This window comes from Furipterus horrens, unplaced genomic scaffold (assembly GCF_987537825.1).
Source record: "Furipterus horrens unplaced genomic scaffold, mFurHor1.1.pri manual_scaffold_17, whole genome shotgun sequence".
Lineage (NCBI taxonomy): Eukaryota > Metazoa > Chordata > Mammalia > Chiroptera > Furipteridae > Furipterus > Furipterus horrens.
In genome coordinates this window covers 108,870,994-108,896,298 of record NW_028327187.1, presented here as the reverse complement: position 1 = coordinate 108,896,298, position 25,305 = coordinate 108,870,994, and the positions used below count along the sequence as shown (strand labels likewise).

At 35.0% G+C, this 25,305-nt stretch overlaps 1 protein-coding gene across 6 annotated transcripts in view; it reads left to right on the top strand.

The window, feature by feature from the left end:
* The window catches only part of RPS6KA3 (ribosomal protein S6 kinase A3), a 110,426-nt gene that overhangs the window by 69,000 nt on the left and 16,121 nt on the right, over nt 1-25,305 (top strand). For all 6 annotated transcript variants that reach the window (XM_090265341.1, XM_090265344.1, XM_090265345.1 and 3 more), the window contains 12 exons: nt 308-387; nt 979-1,085; nt 4,559-4,596; nt 4,787-4,929; nt 5,109-5,179; nt 14,180-14,268; nt 14,467-14,531; nt 14,604-14,706; nt 16,587-16,711; nt 18,642-18,767; nt 22,447-22,536; nt 24,469-24,627. In XM_090265341.1, coding sequence (XP_090121467.1) covers nt 308-387; nt 979-1,085; nt 4,559-4,596; nt 4,787-4,929; nt 5,109-5,179; nt 14,180-14,268; nt 14,467-14,531; nt 14,604-14,706; nt 16,587-16,711; nt 18,642-18,767; nt 22,447-22,536; nt 24,469-24,627 — 1,196 coding nt within the window. The remainder of the gene's footprint in view (nt 1-307; nt 388-978; nt 1,086-4,558; nt 4,597-4,786; nt 4,930-5,108; nt 5,180-14,179; nt 14,269-14,466; nt 14,532-14,603; nt 14,707-16,586; nt 16,712-18,641; nt 18,768-22,446; nt 22,537-24,468; nt 24,628-25,305) is intronic.

The window sequence follows — 25,305 nt, the reverse complement described above, 5'->3', positions numbered from 1 at the left end:
TTAGTCTTTTTCTTTTGGGAATTTTTCTTATTGATCATGTTTTAGAACTATTGTATTCCTGAGAGACTATTGCCTGAAGAAAATCTGACAAATGTCCTAGTGGTTCTATAAAAGGAAACACTGCATTTAACATTTCCACATGGAAACTAGAGAAATAAGTGGTTTTCTAAATAAAAATCAGTTTAGATCTATGATATAATTATTAATTTGCTAAAAATAGTAATCATTTCTGAATAAGTTGACCTAATAAAACTGTAAGAAACTAAACTGTGGTGGATTAAACAAAAATTTTTATTTCTTCATTCAGCTTTTCAAACTGAAGGGAAGTTGTACCTTATTTTGGATTTTCTCAGGGGAGGAGATTTGTTTACACGCTTATCCAAAGAGGTATATAATTGATCTTTATTTTAATCTATTTATACTTAACCTGTTTCAACTAAAGCATTGCCTCATTCAATATTATGATTATCATATTTTCTCTAGTGGCACAAGATTCTTAGCTTGAAGAATCAGAGTTAAAAGGAGTTCTTTTTCTACCTTTTGAATTTATTCTGAAAGTAGGACTTTAAATCAATTAATGATCATAGTCTTTTGTCCTGCTTCTTTTACTTAGTTTTTCAGAAGCTATATCAACAAGATATCCTTAAATAACTGGTAGTGGAAATTCAGTATGCATCTTAAGGAACACTTTTCATTTCTAAGATGTTAACTGTGGTAGGGCAACAACAATGACACAATCTGAATATAGTTGTTACTTAACAATGCAAAATTATTTCCCCCATAGTGCATATTTTGCATGTAGTAAGTGATTAGTTGACTGATTTGATAATTTATACAAATTTTTCCTAAGTAAATTGTGGGTAAAATTACATGTAATTGCATATTTATAATTTTTGGATATTTAAACTCTGGGATGGAACTTTAAATGAAGATTACAGATGAAAAGAAAATAAAGGCAAAAATATTATTTTATTTTAGGTGATGTTCACAGAAGAAGATGTCAAATTCTACTTGGCTGAACTTGCACTTGCTTTAGACCATCTACATAGCCTGGGAATAATCTATAGAGACTTAAAACCAGAAAAGTAAGGAATGATGCTACTAAGTTAAATACAATGTAATACCATTGTTTAGGAGGTAATAAAAAATAAAATTACTTCATAGAACTACCACAGCATTGCATTAGAGTGCCTATGCTTCACATTTCTATAAACACTGTGTTTTCTCACACTTTTGAATACCTCTTAATCACAATTTCTGCTAATGTTATCTTTCATTTGCATTCTTTGATTTTTAATGAGGTTGAAATCTGTGTTTATATGTTCATTGGCAATTTGTATTTTTGTGTGATTTTTCTATTCATGGCCTTTGCTCATTTTTCTTTTGGAAGGTTATTTTTTCCCATTGATTTGTAAGAGGCCTTTACAAATTAAGAATTTATTCATTTGACATACAAGGTAGGGCCAAAGTAGGTTACAGTTGTTCTAATGGAAAATAATACAATAATAAATAATAATACAAGGGTAAACTGTTGAGCATATTCATAACTGTAAACCTAGTTTGGCCCTACCATGTATATTAGAAATACATTTTTCTAGTTTATCTTTTAATTTTATTTATATTATTTTAACCTACACAAGTTTCTTTTTCCTGAGATCTGTCTTTTCTTTTGTGATGTTTTTTATGGCTTCTGTTCTTAGAAAGGTTTTTCCAGTCCTATGGTCAGATTGTTTTCCTAATTTTGTGGTTTCTTTTTTTACTTCTAACTCCATTTAGAATGTTTTTTGGTATGAGGTATGGCATAGAGCTAATTCTTTTCTCCGAAGATTATATATTGAAATTTTTCTTCTCCACATGATTTCAGATTTTAAGTGTGAGTTGAGCAAATTTCTCACTGCTTTTATAATAGCAGTTATCAAGAAGTTAACATATAAATTGTATGCACTTCTGTGTTTTAGTTGTTTTTCACTTTCAGTAAGAAAGTTTTTTCCCTTTTTAAAGATAAACAAGAGCCTCATTCCATCAAGAATTTTTTAAACAACTTTATTAAAATGTAACTCATATAGCATACAATTTATCCACTTAAAGTATACAATTCAGTGTTTTGTAGTATATTCAGGGTGTGATGCAACCATCATCTTTATCAAGAATTTAGATATTACTTACACTAAAATGTCATATAATATATTACAATAGGAAATAGGAAATGCTTCTTTGGAGTCCTGTTAAAGTGATGATTCAGAAATTATTATACTTTTACATTTCATGTTTGTTTTCTCATGTATTCTGTTTAGGGATGTTTCTGATTCTATTTTTATTCCTCAGATAATTACTAAGTTTTTCTCATCACTTTCCCAATTTCTAACTATCATTACATAAAATATAATTCCTAGTAGGAGTAAATATTCAAGTATATAGTACTTAGGGGAAAATAATTACTATAAACATAAGGTTAAACATTCATATTAAAAATATGTTAGTGTTTTATATCATTTAATTGAACGTATTTATTGTAGACCATTGTATAACCATTGGTCATAAAACTATATATAAAGCATGGACCCTCTCAAATGTTGAATAAGATCAAATGTAGGTAAGATTGTTTATAGGGAGATCTTTCACATGTCTAGACAATGCTATTATATTGAAATAACGTTTGTTAAATGACCCAAGTAAAGACCATCATATGGAACTTGGGAGAAATTTAAATTCTTAGCCCAATTGTTTTATGCACTGTGAGAAATTTTCCGGATACCTTTAAACCGTGTTATAAAAATAGCTCAAAATAGTTATTAATAGTTGAAAGGGAACTTTGCTTATAGAGAGCAATACAGTTGACTTTTTCTTTAAAAGATAATGGGTGGATATGGTTGCTTAAAAGATGCTTTAAAAGGTATAAGTAATACCTTTTTAACCATGTTTTCTTTTTTTCTTTCAATATCAAGAATGATTTGAGGTTTTATTTTGTTTTTAGAACTGTTTTTCATGTGTTTATTAGATATAACGAAGGATGATTTCCACCATACCTAATAATTCCCTTTATGTTTCCTAAATGTATTGATCTGCTTTATAATCAAGCATAATCAAGATTAGTATTTTTTTTCATAACAAGTCCCTTGTTATGAAGAGACTTGAAAAATATGTCCCTACTGAATTACCCTCAGTGGTAAACTTTATTGTAATCATAATTGAATTGATGACATAGGAAAATTGGTAGTATTTTTGACATATAATTTCATTATGACAAAATTTGGCTTTCACATTTTTTCAGTTAGAATTAAAAGTAAGGAAATGTCTATATTATGTCATAGCTTGAATATAAGTGAAACTGTTTATTATTTGATCTTTCAAGTCAGTGTACTAAAATACCTATCCAGAAATACAATTGTATTTAACCCCTTTCTATATCTCCTTATTTAATGACATTACTCTCCACTCATGTATCTACTAAAGCCAGAAACTTGAGTGTCTTCTCCATTTGTTCTTTATCACAACCCATAATTAAGAGCTCACTAAATACCCCTTAATTTTCCTTCTAAATTGTTTTTTAAATTTGGATATCTGAGCATTTCTACCCTCCACATGTGTAAACCTTTTGTGGTCTTCAGTGCCCTTGAAAAGAAGCCCAGACTATTTGGAGTGCCCTATTGACCCGTTGTAGCCTGGCCCCATTCATTCAATGGGCATTTATTACTTGTCTATGCCTTGCTGGGCACTGAGCTCTACAAGATGAATAAGGCCAAACCCTCTAGGAGTTCAGTTTACTAAAAGAAAACACTGGAGAATGTATACAGTGAAGGGATGGGTCAATGAAAACCAAGGAGTGTGAGTAAGGTGTGTTGAGAAGAGGATTGTGTTGGTCATTGTCATAAAAAAGGCTAGGAAAGGCCATGGCTGGTGTGGCTCAGTGGATTGAGCGCCGGCCTGCGAACAAAAGGTCACCAGTTTGATTCCCAATCAGGGCACATGACTGGGTCGTGGGTTGGGTTAGGTCCCCAGTTGAGGGCGGGGGGGGGGGGAGTGTTGTGAGAGGCAACCACACATTGATGTTTCTCTCCCTCTCTTTTTCCCTCCCTTCCCTTCTCTCTAAAAAATAAATAAATAAATAAAATATTTTTTAAAAAAGACTAGGAAAGAATAATTGAGTCAGATGCCTTAAAAGTGACCAAGAGAATGGCAACTCTTAACACATTTGACTTAAACATTTGGACCCTCTGTCTATTGTACAAGTACTAGGGAGTTCAGTTAGGCCACCTCTGCAGAAAGGCATTAGAAAGGCATTAGAAGAGTGTATAGGCTTTGGTTCTTTTTCTATTAGTTTCTAGTGCTCCTGACTCATTAATAGAAGTTTATAAAGCTTTACCTTTGGCATTTGTTATATACGTGTGTCCAAAAAATAACGATTTTCTCCATTTACCTTTGACTTCTTATTCATGGTCTAAAGCAAAATTTTAGAACGAATGTGGTGAGTTGGTGGTTAACAAAGTAATTTTAGTTTTAACGCCTAAATTTCTAGTGGTTTTAAATTTTTTTTGACTTTGTCTTTTTATTTCCCCAGCATACTTCTTGATGAAGAAGGTCACATAAAATTAACAGGTAAAATTCCTCATTTTATTAAAATATTCTCTTCTGCTCTCTATAAATTTCCTTTTAAGGTCAATCATGTATAACACAATTAAAAATTTGAAGTAGAATTTTTAATAATTTAAATATTAGAACTCAAATTTAAACTTTACATGTGCCAATTATTGTAGGATATTTATGAATTCTATATTTATTTTGGCAGATTTTGGCCTGAGTAAGGAGTCTATAGACCATGAAAAGAAGGCATATTCTTTTTGTGGAACTGTGGAATATATGGCTCCAGAAGTAGTTAATCGTCGAGGTCATACTCAGAGTGCGGACTGGTGGTCTTTTGGTGTGTTAATGGTAAGGTTTGGGGTGTCTTTCCTTTTTTGAGAAGTTCAGTAATGAAGAGAATAGAAATACAAATCACATGTTGCAATTTTAAAAATCTTGGTTGTAATTAAGATGATACTTTCTTACCTTCTGGCCTTGAGATTTTATACTTATTAACTAACACCTCTGATTATTTTTCCTTTTTGTAGTTTGAGATGCTCACTGGTACACTACCTTTCCAAGGAAAAGATAGAAAAGAAACAATGACTATGATCCTTAAGTAAGTACTCCCTAGTGGATCTGTTTTGATGAGGTTTTAAAGTTAAGAGTTCAACCTAAAAAAAAAAACAACAACAACAGAGATTTTACTCTAGTCAAGGAACTAATATAAATGAACCATGGGCATGGACAATGAGGTAACAGGGTGGGGGTGGACTGTGGGAGAAGGGGTGGGCCAGGTGGGAGGTGAGCAATGGGAGAAAAAGTGGGACCTGTAGTAGAAAAAATAAATAAATAAATTTTTTAAAAAAGAGAGAGATTTCAGAGTGTTGGCTATAGTTTAAAAAGTAACTGCCCTGGATAGTGTGACTCAGTGGATGAGCATGAGCCTGCAAACTGAAAGGTCGCTGGTTCGATTCCCAGTCAGGGCACATGCCTGGGTTGCAGGCCAGGTCCCCAGCTGGAGGCATGCAAGAGGCAACCCATTGATGTTTCTCTTCCTTTCTTTCTCCCTACCTTCCCCTCTCTCTAAAAATAAATAAATAAAATCTTTCAAAATAAAATTTAAAATAACTAAGAAATTCATCAGTATTATGCCATTAGTATTATGTGGTTTAAATACAAATAAATTCCATAAATTTAGAGTACTCACATTATCCTCGTGTTAATGGTGAAGTATTGAAAGCTTTACCTTTGAAATTTGAATTATGACAAAGATGTCCATTATTCCACTTCTGTTCACATTGTACTGGAGGTACTAACAAGTATAGTAAGGCAAACAAAAGAAGTAAGGTTTAAGGTTTTAAAAGGTTTAAGGTTTAAGGAAGAAATATAATAGTCATTATTTGATAACATAATTGTTTCCATAGAAAATCCAAATCTTCATATAAAGTTTTGGAATTAATGAGACTTTAGCAAAGTTGTTGGATAAAGGGTCAATAAAATCTATTTCATGTCTGTATACGTAGGGATAAATCTAGCAAAAGTTACAAAAGAATTCTGCAGAAAATTATAAAATTTTATTTAAAAATATTTTAAAGGACCGAAATAACATGGAAGATTGTGCTATATTTATAAAGTATTATGACAGGCCCTGTGTAATAAAAATGTGGGTTCTATAGATCGGTGTTATCCAAAGAAATACAATATGAGCCACATACTAGTAGCAGCATTAAAAAAAGTGAGAAAGTTAAAATTAATTGTTTTCTATGCAGTCATGTGCTGAATAACAATGTTTCAGTCAATGACAGACCTCACATATGATGGCAGTCCCATAAGATTATAATGGAGCTGAAAATTTCCATCACCTGGTAATATAGCCATTGTAATGTAGTTGTGACACATTACTCAGGTGTTTATGGTGATGCTAGTACAAACAAACCTACTGTGCTGCCTGCCATTCATATAAAGGTATAGCATATACAATTATGTACACTCTGTATTTACCATTGTGTTACAAATGCCTTCAGTATTCAGTACAGGAGCATGGTTTGTAGCCATGGAACAGTAAGCTATACTATAGTTCCTAGGTGTGTAGTAGGCTGTACCATCTAGACTTGTGTAAGTGCTCTCTATGGTATTTGCACAATGATCAAATTACCTAATGGCACATTTTTTAAAAACACACTCTTGTCTTTAAGCAGTGCCCAACTGTAATATATTGTACTTGACCCAGTATGTCCAAGACATTATCATTTCAACATATAATCAACATTAAAAATGATTCATCAGATACATATTGTTTTTCATACTTATTTGAATCTCAGCATGCATTTTACACTTACAGTTTGGACTAGCCACATTTCAGGTGCCCAGTAGCTGTATGTGGCTAGTGGCTACCATATTGGACAGCATAACTTACAGTTTGAATGCATATCAAATTTAAATCCTAACAAGGTGGTTTTTGGGGGGGTTGGGCATGGAACTTGATTTAAATATGATAATACAAAAGACCAAAAATAGCTAAGACACTCCAAAGAAGATCAATATAGGGAGACTTGCTTTACCCAGTACCAAGCTTTACTATAACTATAATTATGAAATATGGCATTGAAACAAGTATAGAAAATAAACTTATGGAGTGCTATAGAGAACCCACTAACAAACCTATACACGTAATGAACACTTGGTTTACAACCATTGGAAATTGCAGAGCAGTAGAGGAAGAACAGCTTTTTTAGAGTAAATCATGCTGGAAAAATTGGTATTCATGTAGGAAGAGATAAAACAATCCCTATCTCATACCATACATAAAAATCATTTCCAAGAATATTACATATTATATGTATATGTGTATATGGATACACACACACACGTAAAAAGGCAAAAACAATTCTAGAAGAGTATAGTGTTATCTACATGACTTTGGGGTAGGAAAAGTAGTCTTCGGACACAAAAATCACTACCTATAAAGGAGAAGATTGATATATTATTACTACATTAGAGTTAATATAACCAAGAAAGGGCTTATATCCAGAATATATCAAGAACTCCAGTCAATTAATAAGAAAAAGACAGCCCAATAGAAATACCCTAAGTAGGCGACATAGGGACTTCAATGGCCAATAAACTTTAAAAAGGTACTCACCCTCATTAATCAGAAAATGCAAGTTAAAATCACAACAGACTACAACTACATACCCACCAGAATAACTAACTGTAAAAAGACTGATGATACAAAGTGCTGACAGGATGTGGAGCCGTGGCACCTTTCATAGATAGGTGGAAGGAATAGAAATACTTGTACATATAGCCACTTTGGAAAGCAGTTTTTAGCATTATCTTAAAGTCAGATATATGTATATCCTCATCCAGTAATCCCAGTTTTAGGCATGCACCCAGTTTATGTGCATGAAGGTACTTGCACATCAAAAAAGAAGTACAAAGATGTTCATAGCAGCATTATTTGTAATAGTCAAAAAGTGGAAACTGGATCGATCATTAACTGTAGAATGGGTTAATAAATTACGATATATTCATACAATAAACTACAGCAGGGGTTGACAAACTACCTTAAATATTTTAGGCTTTGCAGGCCACACACAGTTTCTCTCACATAATCTTATTTATCTTTTGTGTCTAATACTTCAAAAATATAAAAACCATTCTTAGCTCAAAAGCCATATAAAATATACTGAGGCCTTTAGCCCATCAGTGTAGTGTGCCCTATAGCAAAGAAAATGAACAAACCATGGTTATATGCAACAACTTGTGGAAATCTCATAAGAATGCTGAGCAAAGGCAGTTCAGACACAAAAGAATGGATGCTATAGGATTCTATTTATAAAGTTTTACAAACAAACTAAAACATAGTTTTTAAGGTCCATATTTAGATCACAAAAGCCTGAGGCAAAATAAGGAAAGTGGTTACACTGGATGAGGGGTTCTGGCAATGTTATATTTCTTGATCAGATGACTCTTCAATTTGTGGTAAATCATTGAGCTTTGTATTTTGGGTTGGATTTTTTTTTTTTTTTTTTTTGCACTTTGTTTTTCTTCACAATAAAAAAAGTTTAAAAATGTTTGCTGTTCACTGAATGTTCACTGAACCTTCATCACTCCATCTACTCTGGCTCTTTCCTTTCAGCTAACAAACAACATTTTTTAAGTATGGCTTTCCTCCCAAGTTTATGCAACATCTTCCTGCATCCTTTCAACACAAAGCCTCTTTAAAGGGTAGTCTTCCTGTTACCATTTTTTGGCTGCTTTTATCCCATAGTCTGTCGATGATCCCCACCACTCTATCGAAACTTCTCTCACTGTTGTCATCAGTGATCTGGTTTCTTAAACCAGTGGCAGGTTGTTAGAAAGGTGATTCTATCATTTGTTCACATAGTTCATTCAAAAGATGATTGATGTGTTGCTACCGGTACTTAGGATGCAGTGTGAACAAAACTGACACAATCTTCTGTGGTCTCAGAGTTTGCATTCTCCTGGTGGAGACAGGAATTAATATTTAAACAAATAAATATAATAATTTCAGATAGTAATAGGAGCAATAAGGATAATCAGTACTCTTGAAGTATGAGGGCAGGGCAGGAGCCATTTTATTTTTTTATAATTTTTTTTATTTTTTAGAGAGAGGAGAAGGGAGGGAGAAAGAAAGGGAGAGAAACATCAATCAGTTGCCTCTTGCATGCTCCCACCTACTGGGAACCCAGACAAGTGCCCTGACTAGGAATCGAACCAGCAACCTTTTGGTTCACAGGCCAGTGCTCAATCCACTGTGCCACACCAGCCAAGAGCAGTAGTCATTTTAGATGGAACAGTAAATGGAAATCTCCCTGAGGAGTATTTGTCACTGTTGGCTATTCCCTCTTCCCTTAGTTTTTCCTGTTCCCATTGGCTTCTCTTGCCTCTCTAATCATTCCTCTTTTGGTCTCTTGCTTGACTATTCCTTCTCTGCCTGCTCTTCTCTTTTTATTTATGAAAATTTTCAAACATGAATTTGCAAGAATAGAATAATACAGTGAACACACATATATCAGTCACCCAAAGTCAACAGTCACCAAAATTTAGCCACATTTGCTTAATTTATACCTTTTTTTCTAAGTTACTGAAATAAGCATTTCAGACATGTCATTTTTCACTTGTTTGCATGACTGAAAAGTATGGATTTTTTTCATAACTATACCTAACAAAACTAATAATAATGCTTAGATATTGTCCAGTACCAAACTTTAACCAGGTTTTCTCCAAAATGGTGTTTAAAACATTTTTTTATTTTATAGAGAGGGGAAGGGAGGGAGAAAGAGAAAGAAATGTTTATCAGTTACCTTCTGCCTTCTGCAAGCACAAGCGCCCTGAAAGGGGCAAAGCACAGAGCCCACAAACCAGGCATTTTTAGAGATGGGGGAAGGGAGTGAGAGAGGGAGAAACATCAATGTGTGGTTGCCTATCATGCACCCCCAACTGGGGACCTGGCCCGCAACCCAGGCATGTGCCCTGACTGGGAATAGAACCAGCAACCTTTTGGTTTGCAGGATGATGCGCCACAGGTCTAAAACAGTGTTTTTATAGTCCCAAATTAAGTCTGCACATTTCATTTGGTTGTATTTCTTAAGCTTCTGTTCATCTAGAACAATCTACCCCTGTTTGTCCCCTACCGTTGGAAACCAAATCAGGTCCTGGCTGGTGTGGCCCAGTGGATCGAGCACCAGCCTGTGAACCAAAGCGTCGCTGGTTCAATTCCCAGTCAGGGCACGTGCCTGGGTTGCGGGCCAGGTCCCTAGTTTGGGGGTGTGTGAGAGGCAACCACACATTGATCTTTCTCCCCCTCTCTCATTCCCTTCCCACCTCTCTAAAAATAAATAAATAAAATATACTTTTTTAAAGAAACCAAGTCAGTCAATAGAGAATTCCACTTTCTGAATTTATCTTGTGAAAAGATGAGACCTCTTCTCAATATCTGAAAAAGTATAAAGTTGATTTTATTGCTTACTGTTGTAAGGGAGAGCAATGCTAATCCAGTAGAGTCTCCCTGAGCAGAGTAGACCACTGAACTTACATAGGGTTTTGGGGAAGGGTGGAGTTCAACAATTGGCAGCTTTTCAGGGCCGTAAGTGGGTTGACATCATCTGTAAGAGTGTGGTTACTTGGGTGGGACTGTTGTTGATCAGTTGGCATTCAGGTGTGGTCAGTGGAGGCAACCTATTCTTGTTTTCTTGTTAGCTAATTTTCACAGAGAGCAGTTACTGATTGGTTGGTTTGCAAAACAAACAAACAAATTAAAAAACCTTGCCCTGGCTGGTGTGGCTCAGTGGATTGAGCACTGGCCTGGGAACCAAAGGGTCGCCGGTTTGATTTCCAGTCAGGGCACATGTCTGGGTTGCGGGCCAGGTTACCAGGTGGGGGTGCGTGAGAGGCAACCACACACTGATGTTTCTTTCTCTCTCTCTCTCTTTTTCCCTCTGTTCCACTATCTAAAAGTAAATAAATAAAATCTTTAAAACAAATACCAGCAACAGCTATGTTCACCTAGGCAAGTTGTCTTTGATCAATTGAATGGCTTTAAAACCAGTTCTGGTGGCTCTGTTGTTAGCATCGTTACATAACAATTAGTCTTTTTCTGGGAGTGTGGAAATGTTTTTATTCTCCTTGTGGTATCATTTAACTGTTCCTTTATCCTGTTTCTGGTTAAACTTTTTTGGCAAGATTATTTCATAGCTTTGTGCTATTGCATCACATCAAGAGGCTTACAACACCTTGTTGTTTCGCTTTAAGTGATGAATTCCCATGGTTACAACTGATCGCTCCATTGTAAAGTTCCCTGTTAGACTTTTATCTGTTGGTTTCATCCAGTGGTAATCATTACTTGAAACAATTATTTTATTACGAATTCAAAAATGGTGGTCTTCTATTACTATTATGCTTCCACTTATTAGCTGTTTTTCCCCAAACAATGAACTTTCCTTCATCAGCTTTGTTACCTTGAAATGATGCTCAACAAGAAAGGCAGAATAAATGATTAATTCTTTTCTTAATTATTTCCATTTGTTAGAGCTCTACATACTTTCATTGGGGGTGGTGTCCAATAAGTTGGTTTTTTATGTTAGTTTTGACTCTTTTTACTATAATGAACTTGTGTGATTTCATAGTCAGTGTGGTTCAGCCAATTACATTCATTACTTTTAATGTCCAAATTTTCCTTATTCTGATCACCTTTTAAATGTCCTTATTACCCAGCATTTAATCCTAATATGCTTTTCTTCCCCTCTGTGCTCACTTTCCTTGCTGACCTTAGACTTTCCTATAACTACTCTCACCATTTTATTTTTAATTACTGTTTTGTCTTTCTTTCCTTAATTTCCCACACACCAGACGTGTATTTTCTGTACTCACCTCTCTAGCTCTCAAAACATGTGATATGCACGACTTAACATTTTAATCTCTATTTGCTGTTCTTTCCTCTTCTATTCCCAATTAATATCATTTCCATGCAGCCAGAAACCTGGAAATCATTTTGATTCTTCTCTCTTGCATGTGCAGGTATTCGCCAAATTCGCTCTCGGAAATATTTGTGTCCCAGCCTTTCCTCTGCATTGAACTGCTTATGGTTAAGAGCCATGGTGATCTTCTAACCACACAGTTGGGCCACGCTCTGAAGTAGAATTCCTCTTACCTACCAACACTTTTCCACTCCAGATCTTTTTATACTATCTTTGGAGTTACCTTCTTGAAAATAAATCTAATCATGTTAGTCTGCTGTTTAAAGACCTCTGCTATATTCCTGTTACCTAATATGGCAATGTTTCCCCAGATTTGTTCATCAGAACCCTAATTCTAAAGATGTTAATAGGTATCCTCTGAGAAAGAGGTCCTAGAAACAAGTGTTTAGAAAAATATTGATTTTCTTTTTTTTTTACTCGAGACATCTCAGCCTTTTATATGCAATGTATTTAATTCTGTGTCTTCACGGGGCGAGGTATAATAGCATTCCACAAACTCATTGGATCACAAAAATATTTTGTTGTTGTTATTAACTGTCTAGAGAGATTAATGTTATTCAGTAAAATGTTGGGGAAACACAGGCCAAATGAATACATTCTCAACCTTTAAATTGCATTGAAGGCCTTTCACAATCTCCAGTGCTAAATTAGAGATTCCCTACTGTTCCCTTAGCACTCTTTCCATATGTCCTTCTGAATTTACCCTTAATATACCAGGATTATATGTACCCATCGTCCCCACTGCCCGTCGGGGGCTATCTGTATCTTCAGCACTAAGCAGTGTCTAGCACATAGTAGCTCAATAGCAATACACTGAGTAATAAATGGATCTATTTCTGAAGCAGAAATTTCTCTGCTAGCCGTTTCCCCAGCTCTGTTATTATTTTCATACTTACAGGATCACTGGTTTTCTTAATTTGTAGGTTGGAGAAAAGATTAAAATTATATATTAGAGCTGAAACAGACCTTCAAGCTCATCCAGGCCAGTGGTTTTTAGACTGTGTGCCACAAACTGTTAGATATTCCACAGATCCCTTTCCCAGCAACTCCTCTTCCCTGCAGGACTGTTAAACGGAATGGGAGGGAAAAAAACAAACATATGAAGCCCCTGTTCTTTTAGCAGTTTTAAATGTTGGATTTTTTAAATTCCTTTTGAAGAAAAGGTTCCAAAGCTACAGTTTGAGAACCATTGATCTAACGACCCATCCCTTTGCTTATGAAGAAGTGGTAACAGCCCCAAGGGGATTTGCTTTCACAAGGTCACAAAGTTCTTAGTAACAGAGCCAGAACTAAGACTCAGATGATCTTATTCTCACAGTAGTGCATTCTGCAAAATTCTGAAAAATGTAAAAGTTCATTAGGATAATATGGACTAAAATTATTATGTGTTCACACCAAAACCTATACACAAATGTTCTTAGCAACTTTATTTGTAGTAGCCCAAAACTGAACATGATCCAGATAGTCTTTAATAGGTAAATGGATGCACAAACTCGTACATCCATGCCATGGAATACAACTACCTAGCAATGAATAGGAACAAACTATTGATACACAAAATAACTTGGATAAATTGCAAGGGAATTCATGCTGAGTAAATTAAAAGGGTACCTACTGTATGGTTCCGTTTACATTCTTAAAATGACAGAATTATAGAAATGGAGAATTAGCTTAGAGGTTGCCAATATTTAGGTATTGGAGAAGGAGGTAGGTGGGTGTGGTTATAAAGGGGCAACATGAGTGATCCTGGTGGCAATGAACTGTTCAGTATCTTTACTGCAGTGATGGATACAGAAGCCTATGCATGTGATAGAACTAAGCACATGTGTACGTGCACACACAAGCACACACACAGTGCAATTAAATGGAGGCATCCGAATGAGTTCAGTGGATTCTATCAATGTTAGTATCCTGGTTGAAAGAGTGTACTGTAGTTTTGTGATGTTACCTTTGGGGAAAATTGCATAAAGAATACACAGGATCTCTATTATTTCTTACAGCTGAGTGTGAATCCATAATTATCGTAAAATAAAAAGTTTAACTTAAGAAATTTTAAAGTAAAATACAGATACCTCCAAAAAATAAAATGTTATTTATGTGGATTTGTTATTTAGAGCTAAACTTGGGATGCCACAGTTTTTGAGTCCTGAAGCCCAGAGTCTTTTACGAATGCTTTTCAAACGAAATCCTGCAAACAGATTAGGTAAATTTTTTATTTTATTTTGTGTGGTTTTTTTTTTTTTGGTATTTGGGGTTTTTGGGGGGGGCGGTGGATATTTGTTTTAGTTGTGGAATTATGAACTATTAGGACAAATAATAAAAGTGAAGACTAAATAAACAATATATATATGCCTCCTTGAAATAAAATTACCATTTAACCAAACTGGTTAATTTTTGATAGGCGCGGGTCCAGATGGAGTTGAAGAAATTAAAAGACATTCATTTTTCTCAACAATAGATTGGAATGTAAGTATAGGATGAAAATTTGCTTGAATTTTTTTATAATTAACACATGTCTAAGTCTCTTTTTTCCTCTAGAAACTATACAGAAGAGAAATTCATCCACCTTTTAAACCTGCAACTGGCAGGCCTGAAGATACATTCTATTTTGATCCTGAGTTTACTGCAAAAACTCCCAAAGGTAAGAAACAAATAAACATGACAACACAAATGTAAGAATATTTTCCTTGTTCAATCAGAAAATCTTTTCCAGTTTAATTCTTTATGCTATCCTCATATCTTCCTTTCATACCCTATTCCTGCCACAATAACTAGAAAATTAGTACATTCTTTACAGCATTTTATAGCAGTTAAGACCCTTGTTAAATCTTTAGCAAGTTGCATTGTATCTTAAACTTTGATACTATTTGTGTGGAAAACTATTTGTGTGTTTATTTACTTGTAACTATTTTTACATGAAATACTCTTCATTATAAATAGTTCTCTTTAAAACTCTAATATTAGGTGGTATTCTGGATGTACTTGTAAAGTTTAAATCCCAAACATAACTTTATGTAAGAATTGGTAACTTCAAAATAAATCATATCCTGTACCATGGTTTATTCTAAAATTGCATAAACAATGACTATTACAGAGAAGTAATTTTGGAAATGATAACCTGTATTTCATTAATTCACATTTGTATATATATTATATAATGATGTGTTTTGCACTCTAATACTCTCTCATTTAGGTGTACCAGACCCTAGATTTATCATCAACAAGCAAATAAATAAAAAATGTACTTACATATGTTTGCTATAAAGCATTCTAGCCAAAATCTTCACAATCTATGTTGAGCATTAATAGGTGTTTGTTATTTTTATAAGGTGGTCTTAGAAGTTTGTATTAACATATGAGCAAAGTTTTAGCAAATATATGGACAGTGATATGCATAGAATTGATGATATGTGATAGTGTTTTACTGTGCTTTCTCAATACAATTTGTCTGGGTAGAGGAAAAAAAATCTCAGAATAGAGCAGTTCTATATGTATTCTGCCTAGATACATTCCCGTAAGAAGTCTTCAGTATAATACTGTCACAGTGATTTAAAATTTACTTAATAATAATATATTGCTGAGCATGTCAAGTTGATGTTCAAAAAGAGCTTTACACTGAGTTGATGTTTAAGTAGATTTACCTATTTGTTTTTTGCTTGCCCTTAGAATTTAGAGTATGTTTATAAATATTAGTATGCCTAGTTGTGTGTTTATATTTAAGAATAACACATAGTTATTGTTTGTATTTAAAATAAACATTATATATAGTAAAAGTATTTTTCTGTTTTTGTTAATGTCAATAGATTCCAATAAATAATTTGAATAATAATACATGTCATATCATAAATATATTTTAAGGACTACATACCATGGTTGTCCTGGAAATTACTTTTGATTAGTATATATAAAATTATTTATATAATAATATATACTATTATATGTAATAATTTTAATTTTTAGTTTAGATTTTTAGATTCTGAAATTATGTACTAGAGCCACTGAACTAAATTTTTTTCTCCTAAATTATCTGTAGATCAACCTTGCTAGGTTACCATTTAGGGCTGTACAATCCAATGGGGTAGCCAGTAGCCACAGGTGGCTATTTAAGTTTAATTAAAATTTAAAATTTTGTTTGTTAGTCACACTAACCACATTTCAAATGCTCACTGGCTGCTTGTGGCTAGTGGCTACTATATTATATTGGACAGCACAGAAAATTTTCATCACTGCAGGAAATTCTATGGGACATTGCTCATTTAGAAGAGCATTAACCCAATAAGCCATCGATTTATTATTGTCTTAAATGAATTTGCTATGTTCTGGGTTCTGAGGGAGTGGGATATTAGAGTTCTGGTGGCAATAAGCCATCAGGACAGATCAGGTATAATGCCTCACTGACTCATCCTAGGTACCTGAGAAGTAGAATTCCAGAAAAAGGGTGAAAGATTGTAATATGGACAGTTCTTCCCTTAATTACCTTTCAAAGTCACTACCTTCTTAGTAATTTATTATTCTTTTCAGATTCACCTGGCATTCCACCTAGTGCTAATGCACATCAGCTTTTTCGAGGGTTTAGTTTCGTTGCTATTACCTCAGATGATGAAAGCCAAGCTATGCAGACAGTTGGTGTGCATTCAATTGTTCAGGTGAGTGAATGCCTAAGTAATTTTAAATTGGAAATGTTGTAAGATATAGTTCATTGTATGAATAATTAGATTTGATCTACTGACTTAAGTGAACAGCTTAAAATACATTTTATATCATTTATGTTATTCTTAGAAATTTCTTTCAAATGCCTTTGAAAAGGTTGTATACACCAGAATCCTGTATACCTATCTGACTTGAAAGTGGAAATTCTAAGAGTTGAGATAAATATCACCATCTTGTCTCTCCCCTCTCCTGTTCCTCAAAATGTTTATTAGACCTAGTTTCTTTCAATCTCTACCTCTGTCAAGTCAGCTCTGATGAACTGAGGTCTGTCTCCTGGTTCCCCGATGTCTTAGAAGAGGGGTCAGGAGACTTTTTCTGTTAAGGAGCAGATGATAAATACGTGAAGCTTTGTAGGCTACATGATCTCAGTTGCAACTACTCAGCTCTGCCACTGCAGCACAAAAGAAGCCATAGACAATACAGAAATGAATGAGCATGGGTAGGTGCCAATAAGACTTCATTTAGAAAAACCGGTACTGAACCAGATTTGGTCCACAGGCCATACTTTGCCAACCCCTGCCATAGAAACATGTAAGAAATAAAAAGGAACTTAAGTCTTAAGTTTGCCAAGTTTTGTGTCATTGTTCTTTTGAAGTCCCCATTGTCATTAGGCAGAAATGGTTATGGTTACTGCTTTAGGGTGCCTCCTACCTCATTATCCCATCTGCTTATCAGAGTTGGAGAAGAAGGAGGTAGAAGCCACAGAAGCAGGTTTCTAGGTATGTATATGTGTTGTAACAGGAGACTAGACTAGTAAATTAAATGTTATTAGAGGAACAGAAGTAGTACAAAACATTAGATTTATTTCTTCTCATCCTAGTATCATGGAAAGATAAATTTAATTTATCTTTATAATCATAGAGGGAATTGTTTTGAGGGTGTAACTGGTGCTTGAATTTGCTTGATAATTAAGTTGCTTTCACTCAAAAGTTTTTTTCATGAGTCATCTTGCTTTCTCTACTTTCTAGAAAGGCAATTTAAACACTGGTGTTTGAACAAAGTTCATGTTGAAATAGTCTGTCCCTTTTACTATGAAGACCATATGTATTGTAAGTTTTAGTTATAACTTCTATACCTAACATAGAAATTGCAAACATATATTCTACAGAATTCAAGTTTTAACCTATATGAAGCTATAGGCATGGGTGAATCTCCTATCAGTATAGCCCAAGGCAGCACAATTTCCCTCAGCCTATGATGGAACCAGTAATTTGCTGTTCATCCTCCATGTTATTAGTCCTTAACATAGGGTTAATGGCTTCTCTAGAAGAAGTTGCATTGAAGCTACGACTTCAGGGTGGAGAAAGGAAAGGATGGCTACCAGTAGTCCAAAATGATACTAGGTATCACCTTCAGATATGTTATTTTATTTGATCCTCTCCATTACCCTCTAAGAAAACCCAAATTCAAGGTTACACAGCCTACAAGTGGTAGATCTGAGACAAGAGTCCAGATATTCTAATTCTGGATCCTGCTAAATCTTTTCTTCTGTACCCGAGGTTTCAAACTTCTTCCTATTTGCAAAGGTACTTCAAAGCTCTGTGGCCTACTGGGAAGTAGAATGGGGCTCAGTCACAGGCAAGGCTGTCGACCCCCTATCAAGCAGCTCTGCATTTTCTGTTGTATATATTTAATGTTTTCAATGTAATGTAAACGTTTTAAAGGGCATATTTCATGCTGTACATTTTATTGTAGATACTTCTAAAATATGCAGTGTAAAAGAATAAATTACTTGCAGATTGATATTTATTTTTTCTGATTTATTTATACTTAATATCAATAAAGCGTGTTGAGTAACATATTCCCCTATTATGAAATGTACCGGAGTCATTACAGAACTCTGTCAATTTATAATTTTGTTTGTAGCAGTTGCACAGGAACAGTATTCAGTTTACTGATGGATATGAAGTAAAAGAAGATATTGGAGTTGGTTCCTACTCTGTTTGCAAGAGATGTATACATAAAGCCACAAACATGGAGTTTGCAGTGAAGGTAAATGTTTTTAGATATAAAATTTAACTTTAACAGTTTTTATTCATGGTAAATATGTCTCTGGTTATTAAAAGGTAAGGTTAATTTAAATATCTGGCTAGTGACCATCAGGGAACCATGGGTTCCCCTGTGAGCTAAAGGGAAGTTAGCACACGTCCAGTTTGCTCAGGGCAGCACCAGTTTACACCTTCCCTGATTTTTTGTAGCACCCCTTTTACTCCCAAAAGCCTCCCATTTTATGATCAAGGTGTCAAGGAATTCCTCAAAATTGTATACCAAATTTTGTGTTTACATTCTTCTAGCAAATGTGTGATTCATACTTCCTTCACATTTAAAATGATCTGAAAACCAATAAAAGAATAAGAACCACTGTCATAAAATTCATTGTTACTTATTTTATCGGGTGTTTAATAAGACAGTAAGATTTTTCTAAGACAAAACCAAGACACATGGCTCTATGATAAAGTTTTCGTTGTAAACCTTTACTTGTATATGAACAAATATGATATTCAAGTCTCTTCCTCTTCACTTCTTGAAATGGTAGCCTCTTCTCTCCCATTGCAGGCAATTTAAATAATATCTAACACTTTCAACTTACCTGCAATCTTAGAACTAGTCTGTAAGTATGGGTAGCTCATGTTTAGTTAGTGAGAGAGTGGCATTAATTATGATTACTTCCATCCATCTATCTAAGATATCTAGATAGTATGATTTCATATATAAAAATAAAAATGTGTTTTATATATGCATAGAAAATATGCACACACAAAAATTATTACTACTATTCTAAACTTGGATCTAATTGCTTTTAAAAGTCATCAGTGTCCATAAGGCTTTCTGTCAATTCTAAGGATAAACCAGAAATACATTTTAATTTGCTCCTCTCCTACTTATTGCTCATAGTGAAATCTGGGGTACATAGAAATTTTCAAATTGCTTACATGAAAGGAGAGAAGGTGAATAATGCACTTGGTAGGCAGTTTAAGGATGTATCTTACCTCCATAAACACATCAGAAAAAAGTAAAACTGTCCAGGAGCTGCCAAAACCTTGAGACTATCTTGAAGCTATTTGCAGATTCTTGTGAGTTAAATTAGATTCATAAAACCAACCCCAGACTTGGCTGGTGTGGCTCAGTAGATTGAGTGCAAGCCTTAGAACTAAAAGGTCACTGGTTCAATTTTTATTCAGGGCATATCCCTGGGTTGCGGGCCGTGTCCCCAGCTGGGGGTGTGTAAGAGGCAACTGATTGATATTTCTCTCCCTCTCGTTCTCCCTCCTTCCCCTCTCTCTAAAAATAAATAAAATCTTAAGAAAAAACAATCCCAGCATACCTCGATTCTACTGACATTACTACTTATCTAAGATCCACAAGTACAAGTAGGATTTAATGTAAGCCGAGCTCAGATTAGCAGATCAGAGAGAATGTTGCCTAAAATAACACTTCAGTGTGTTCTGATTTTCAAAAGACTAGCCCCAGATCATATTCCTTGAATTAGCATGTCTATTCCATATACCTTTCCTCTTAATCATCCATTTGCCTAATTCCACACTATCATTTACAGTTGATTACAGTGGATACCTATATGTTTGTCTTCCCTGTTTTCCAAATACAAAACTATTTTACATTTTAGATAGCAGATTTGGCTCTTGTTGAGATTTGCAAGCTAGGTTGTTGGAGCATTTGCGTTTTGCATATCTTAATTACTAGGCTGTTTTATTTATTTTTAATTGAATGTATTGGGGTGACATTGTTTAATAAAATTGTAGAGATTTCAGGGGTACAATTCTATAATACATCATCTGTATATTGTTACTGTTTTAAAACTGAAAATATGAAGGTCACAAAATTTATTTCCAACTACCTTTTGAAATTTTTTTTATTGATTTTAGAAAAAGAAGAAGTGAGAGAAAGAAGCATCAGTTTGTTGTTTCACTTATTTATGCACTCGTTGGTTGATTCTCATATTTGCCTTGACCAAGGATCAAACCCATAACCTTCATAACCTTGGCATATCAGGATGGCGCTCTAACCAACTGAGCTACCCGGCCAGAGTCCGACTACCTTTTGGATGAAATGAAAGCAAACCTTATTTAAATGCAATATCACTTTAACAGATTAAAACGTTAAGAGAAGTATTTTTAAGAAGCAGCTGACATAAGAGGGTTGGAAATCTACATTAGTATTTTAAAGAGCTTTATTATAATAATTAAACTTTAATTCTAGCCAGGTAAAATTCTAGGTATGGTTTTCTGCCTAGCTTTCTGCCTAGCTTCAAAAATAAGCTTGTTCTACTTAACTGTTAATAATTTTTTGTAAGTAGCTTATAACTAATGGGATATTCCATGGAAGCATTTTATTGAAGGCAGTAAAGTAATTCAATAAACAGATGCTAGTGGTGGCATTTTATATATTTATTTATATCTATTTAAATATATATATATATATATATATATATATATATAGCTGTTAATTATCTGTATTGACAAGGCTCAGAAGTTGACTGAGTTCCCAAAAGTTTACAGTGTTAAAGGTTGAAAGAAAGCTATGAGCCATGTTCTTTATACCTCTTTTGGAGGCTTTTGAGTTTTTAGTAAGTCCTAAACTTTCTACAAACTTAAACTGGAGAGTCTGGTGGGAATGCAACTCATGGCATAGAATTGACTTTACAGCCTTGCCATCTACCTCAAGATGGGCTTTTGAATTTTGATTAGACAGTCTGGCTGTAACAGAACCCCTGGGCTGCTCCGATTGAAACAGAACCCACGGGCTGTTTAGTTAGGGGCCCGATTGCCCGCCGCCAGAATTATAACTCTTAATACCAGAGTTTGCTGAAAAGAAAAAGAATTGTTTATTTACACGTAGTCCTGCCTCCCCCTCCCAGACCTGGCCAGTCTTAGGAAAGTCAGAAACACTGTTTCCCTACTTCCTAGGCACAGTTCAGCTTTACCAGTAGCTGCCAATCACTCACTTCTGATTGGGGAGGTCCTTTCCGTGCTGTGGTGCCCTCCAGCTCTCAATGCAGGGCCGCCTGGATTCTCAGCCTCATTGTAAACTGCGTGGATCTCCTCTCCTTCTCAAAACCGCCTGGCGAGAGCTTCTTTAAGCAGCCTGGAGACCCCTTCTCCAAACCACATGGAGGGAGCCCACAAGAGCCAGAGAGAGAGGGCATGAGGGCCAGAGAGAGCCTGAGAGAGAGAGCCTCCTAGAGCCAGAGCCAGCCCAAAATGTCCACAGCTGCTTCTCTCTTCCTCCCTCCTCCTCTCTCTCCCTTTGTCCTCTCAGGCTGTGGGTGTTGCAAACAGTCCTGACCATTCACAGAACCCTACATAAGCTCTGTCTGCTTCTTCCGTACCAGCCCACAGTCCAAGATCCCTCCCATCTTCCTGAGTCTTGGAAGTAAAGCAGATCTTTGCAACAATGTTTCCAGCCGCTAGCTCCAGGCATGCAAGGGCATCCTGAAAGCTGCTTCCTGCTCCCTCCCAGCTGCAAACTCTGGGGTTTGTTTTTGGACTCCCCTGTTTCTGTAACATGGCCAGGTCCTTGAATAAAACTGGTTAATAAATGGCTTATATGTACAGTGTTTACTTAAGATTCTACTCAAGGTCTGTAGCTGTAAATACTTACGGTTTATAAATGTTAAGTTCATGAGATTTTGTGATTAATATTTGCCTTTTAGATTATTGATAAAAGCAAGAGAGACCCAACAGAAGAAATTGAAATTCTTCTTCGTTATGGACAGCATCCAAACATTATTACTCTAAAGGATGTAAGTAGATCCTTTAATATAAACATTTGAATAAGTTGTCTAATTTGCATCTGGAATGTTTTCAAATATCATGTAGAAGACAAAGAACTGAATATAGTAAGTAAAAAAAATAGACTGGAGGATAACATATATAGCATAATTTCAGTTACAATGAAAAATATGTATATATAGTTAATTTTTCTACTTTTGCTATAAGAAGAAAAAAGTATTGTTGACATTATTGCTTTTAATATCTGCATTCACTGGAACATTTGGGTATTAATTAATATTCAAATCGACTAGCCTCACATTCCATGGACTCCCCAAACTGTCTTTCACGATACTGCCAGAGAGAGCTGCACTCACAGCTAACCATGTCACTTCCCTGCCTACATACAGTTCATACCCCTCATCCCCTCTGATTCCTGCCTTCCTCCTTGAATAGTAGTTTTCTCACACACCCCATACTACAGCCATACTCCAGTATGTATAAATTTTTGAACGTGCCTCATTTTTTCATGCTGCTTTGTCTTTGACTTCATGGTTCCCTCAGTTGAGAACACCATTTCCTTTCTTCACCTGGCTAACTGCTGCACATTTAAGACTTTGCTAAAGCATTACTTCCTCTAGGAAGCCTGCCCTGCCCATCACCACCCCCAGGACAAGTGAGGTATCCTTTCCCTGCTACCTTTGACTTTTATCATAACAGAGCTCTTGGCAGAAGGGTGTGAAACCCCCAGGCACCATTAAGCCCTCTCTTGCTGATGATGGTCACATAGGCTCAAAGGCCATATCTGCTTGTTGTATACCAAGTGTCACTCGGCCAGCTGAGCCAGAGGATTTCTGAGGAACCTTTCACCTTTAAGATTTGGGGATCCCAAAGTTTACCCTCCCTTCTTCTGAACCAGAACTCCAGTTTTCTCAGATTAATTTATCACAGCTCATTGTTAGAATGAGAATGTTAACTTAATCCCATTAATATGTTTAGCTGTTTAACCCAAGTGACTTTTTAATTAATATAACCTTCAAGAATCCAGCCAATACATTAAAAAGGAAAAAATACTTTCTCAAATCCTTGCCTTGGAAACTCCCTAAGCTGTTGTCATTTTTTAGATCTTTGCTCCTTCCCTCATTTCAAATTCCAAAGCCTCTAAAAATTTTCCCACTTTTATTACAGCATCTCCAACAGTTTTAAAATTCTTATATCTATGTCCGTTTCTGCCTACTGGAATAAAAAGTTTGAGAGCAGGCACCTTCTTTTTTCCATATTTGGGGCTCCAGTACATGGTACCTCTTTTGAAGCTAAATAAAGGTGTTCACTAACTCTGTGATGAAGGGGGAATAAAAGAGACTGAAGTTTAATAAAAAGGTTATTTCAGTTCAGGATTGCCTGCAATATAAATCCAAAATTACAGTGAGCTTTCCATTTCTACAGTACGAGTAAACTGGTGTCCTTCTGGGTGATTGGATGGAATTTCTCTTTGCTGCTTAGTCTTCCTACTTAATTCTTGCCACAACTTGACTTTCAGTTCAACCAAAACTAGAATAATTTATTGTGCTGTGCATATAAAGATAGAATTTCTGCATTTGCAGAAGTTCCAGGAAAATCACAGTATTTCTTTGTGCCAGTTCCTGCTCTCAGCAGAAGATAGAAAGATCAAAAGGAACAAACCTTAGGTGCCAAAGTTCAGTGCCTCTTTGTGTACAATGCCCATAGTTTCACAGAAAGAAATTACAGGTCATTTTTCTGGCATTCAATCTCATCAATTCCTATTTTAATATTCTTATGTGTATAAAACTGTTTGCAAGATGTATATCCTTCACTGGTTGTGATAAGTAAAATTTCCTTGAATATAAAGTAAGTTTTAATTTCCCTTTAATATGCAAAACTTTGTTCTGAACATACATAAAGCTTCAAATAATTTAAAAATATTTTTGTGTTGAATTTTATAGGTATATGATGATGGAAAATATGTGTATGTAGTGACAGAACTTATGAAAGGGGGTGAATTGCTGGATAAAATTCTTAGACAGAAATTTTTCTCTGAACGAGAGGCCAGTGCTGTTCTGTTTACTATAACCAAAACTGTTGAATATCTTCACGCACAAGGGGTAAGTCTTTTTAGCATTTTATATATATAGATATATATATAAATATGTGTACACATATACACACATAAATATGCACACAAATACCTTTTTTCTTACCTTTTCTTCACGTTTGAGCTAGAATGACAAAGGTAGAAGGAGTTACTTTATGCATGTAATGGAAAATAACTGCTGTTAGCTTAATTATCCTATTATTATGCCTCTATGTAAATGTCTGCTATTATGCTTGAAATGCTACTTTGAAATCCTAGCTTGTTTGTATTAAATTCTTATGCTTTCCAACAAAAACTGGGTGAGATCTTCTGAACTGGAAGGCATTGCATCGTCTTTCTGGGCCACTCAGTACTCTTAAGAACTGGGCTCATTTAAAGTTTAGAAACAGAAACATAGAATCATGGGTTGTATTAACTTATAAAAGGAAATCCTTGAAACAGGTAAGGCCAGATAGTAACCTGGCTTCTAGCTGGTGGATGCTCTCCTCAATTCTGCCTGCAAGTTACTAGTAAATAGCAAACAAAATCATGTTTGTAAAAGAAGGGAAATCTGAGAGGGAACAAGGCAAAAGAGAAAATGCAGAGAGGGATGGAGAGATGAGAGGGAAACAGCAGAGGTGAAGAAGAATGAGAAGCAAAAAAAAGATTACTTCTTAAGGAGTTTATTTTCAATACTTATTCTTATTTT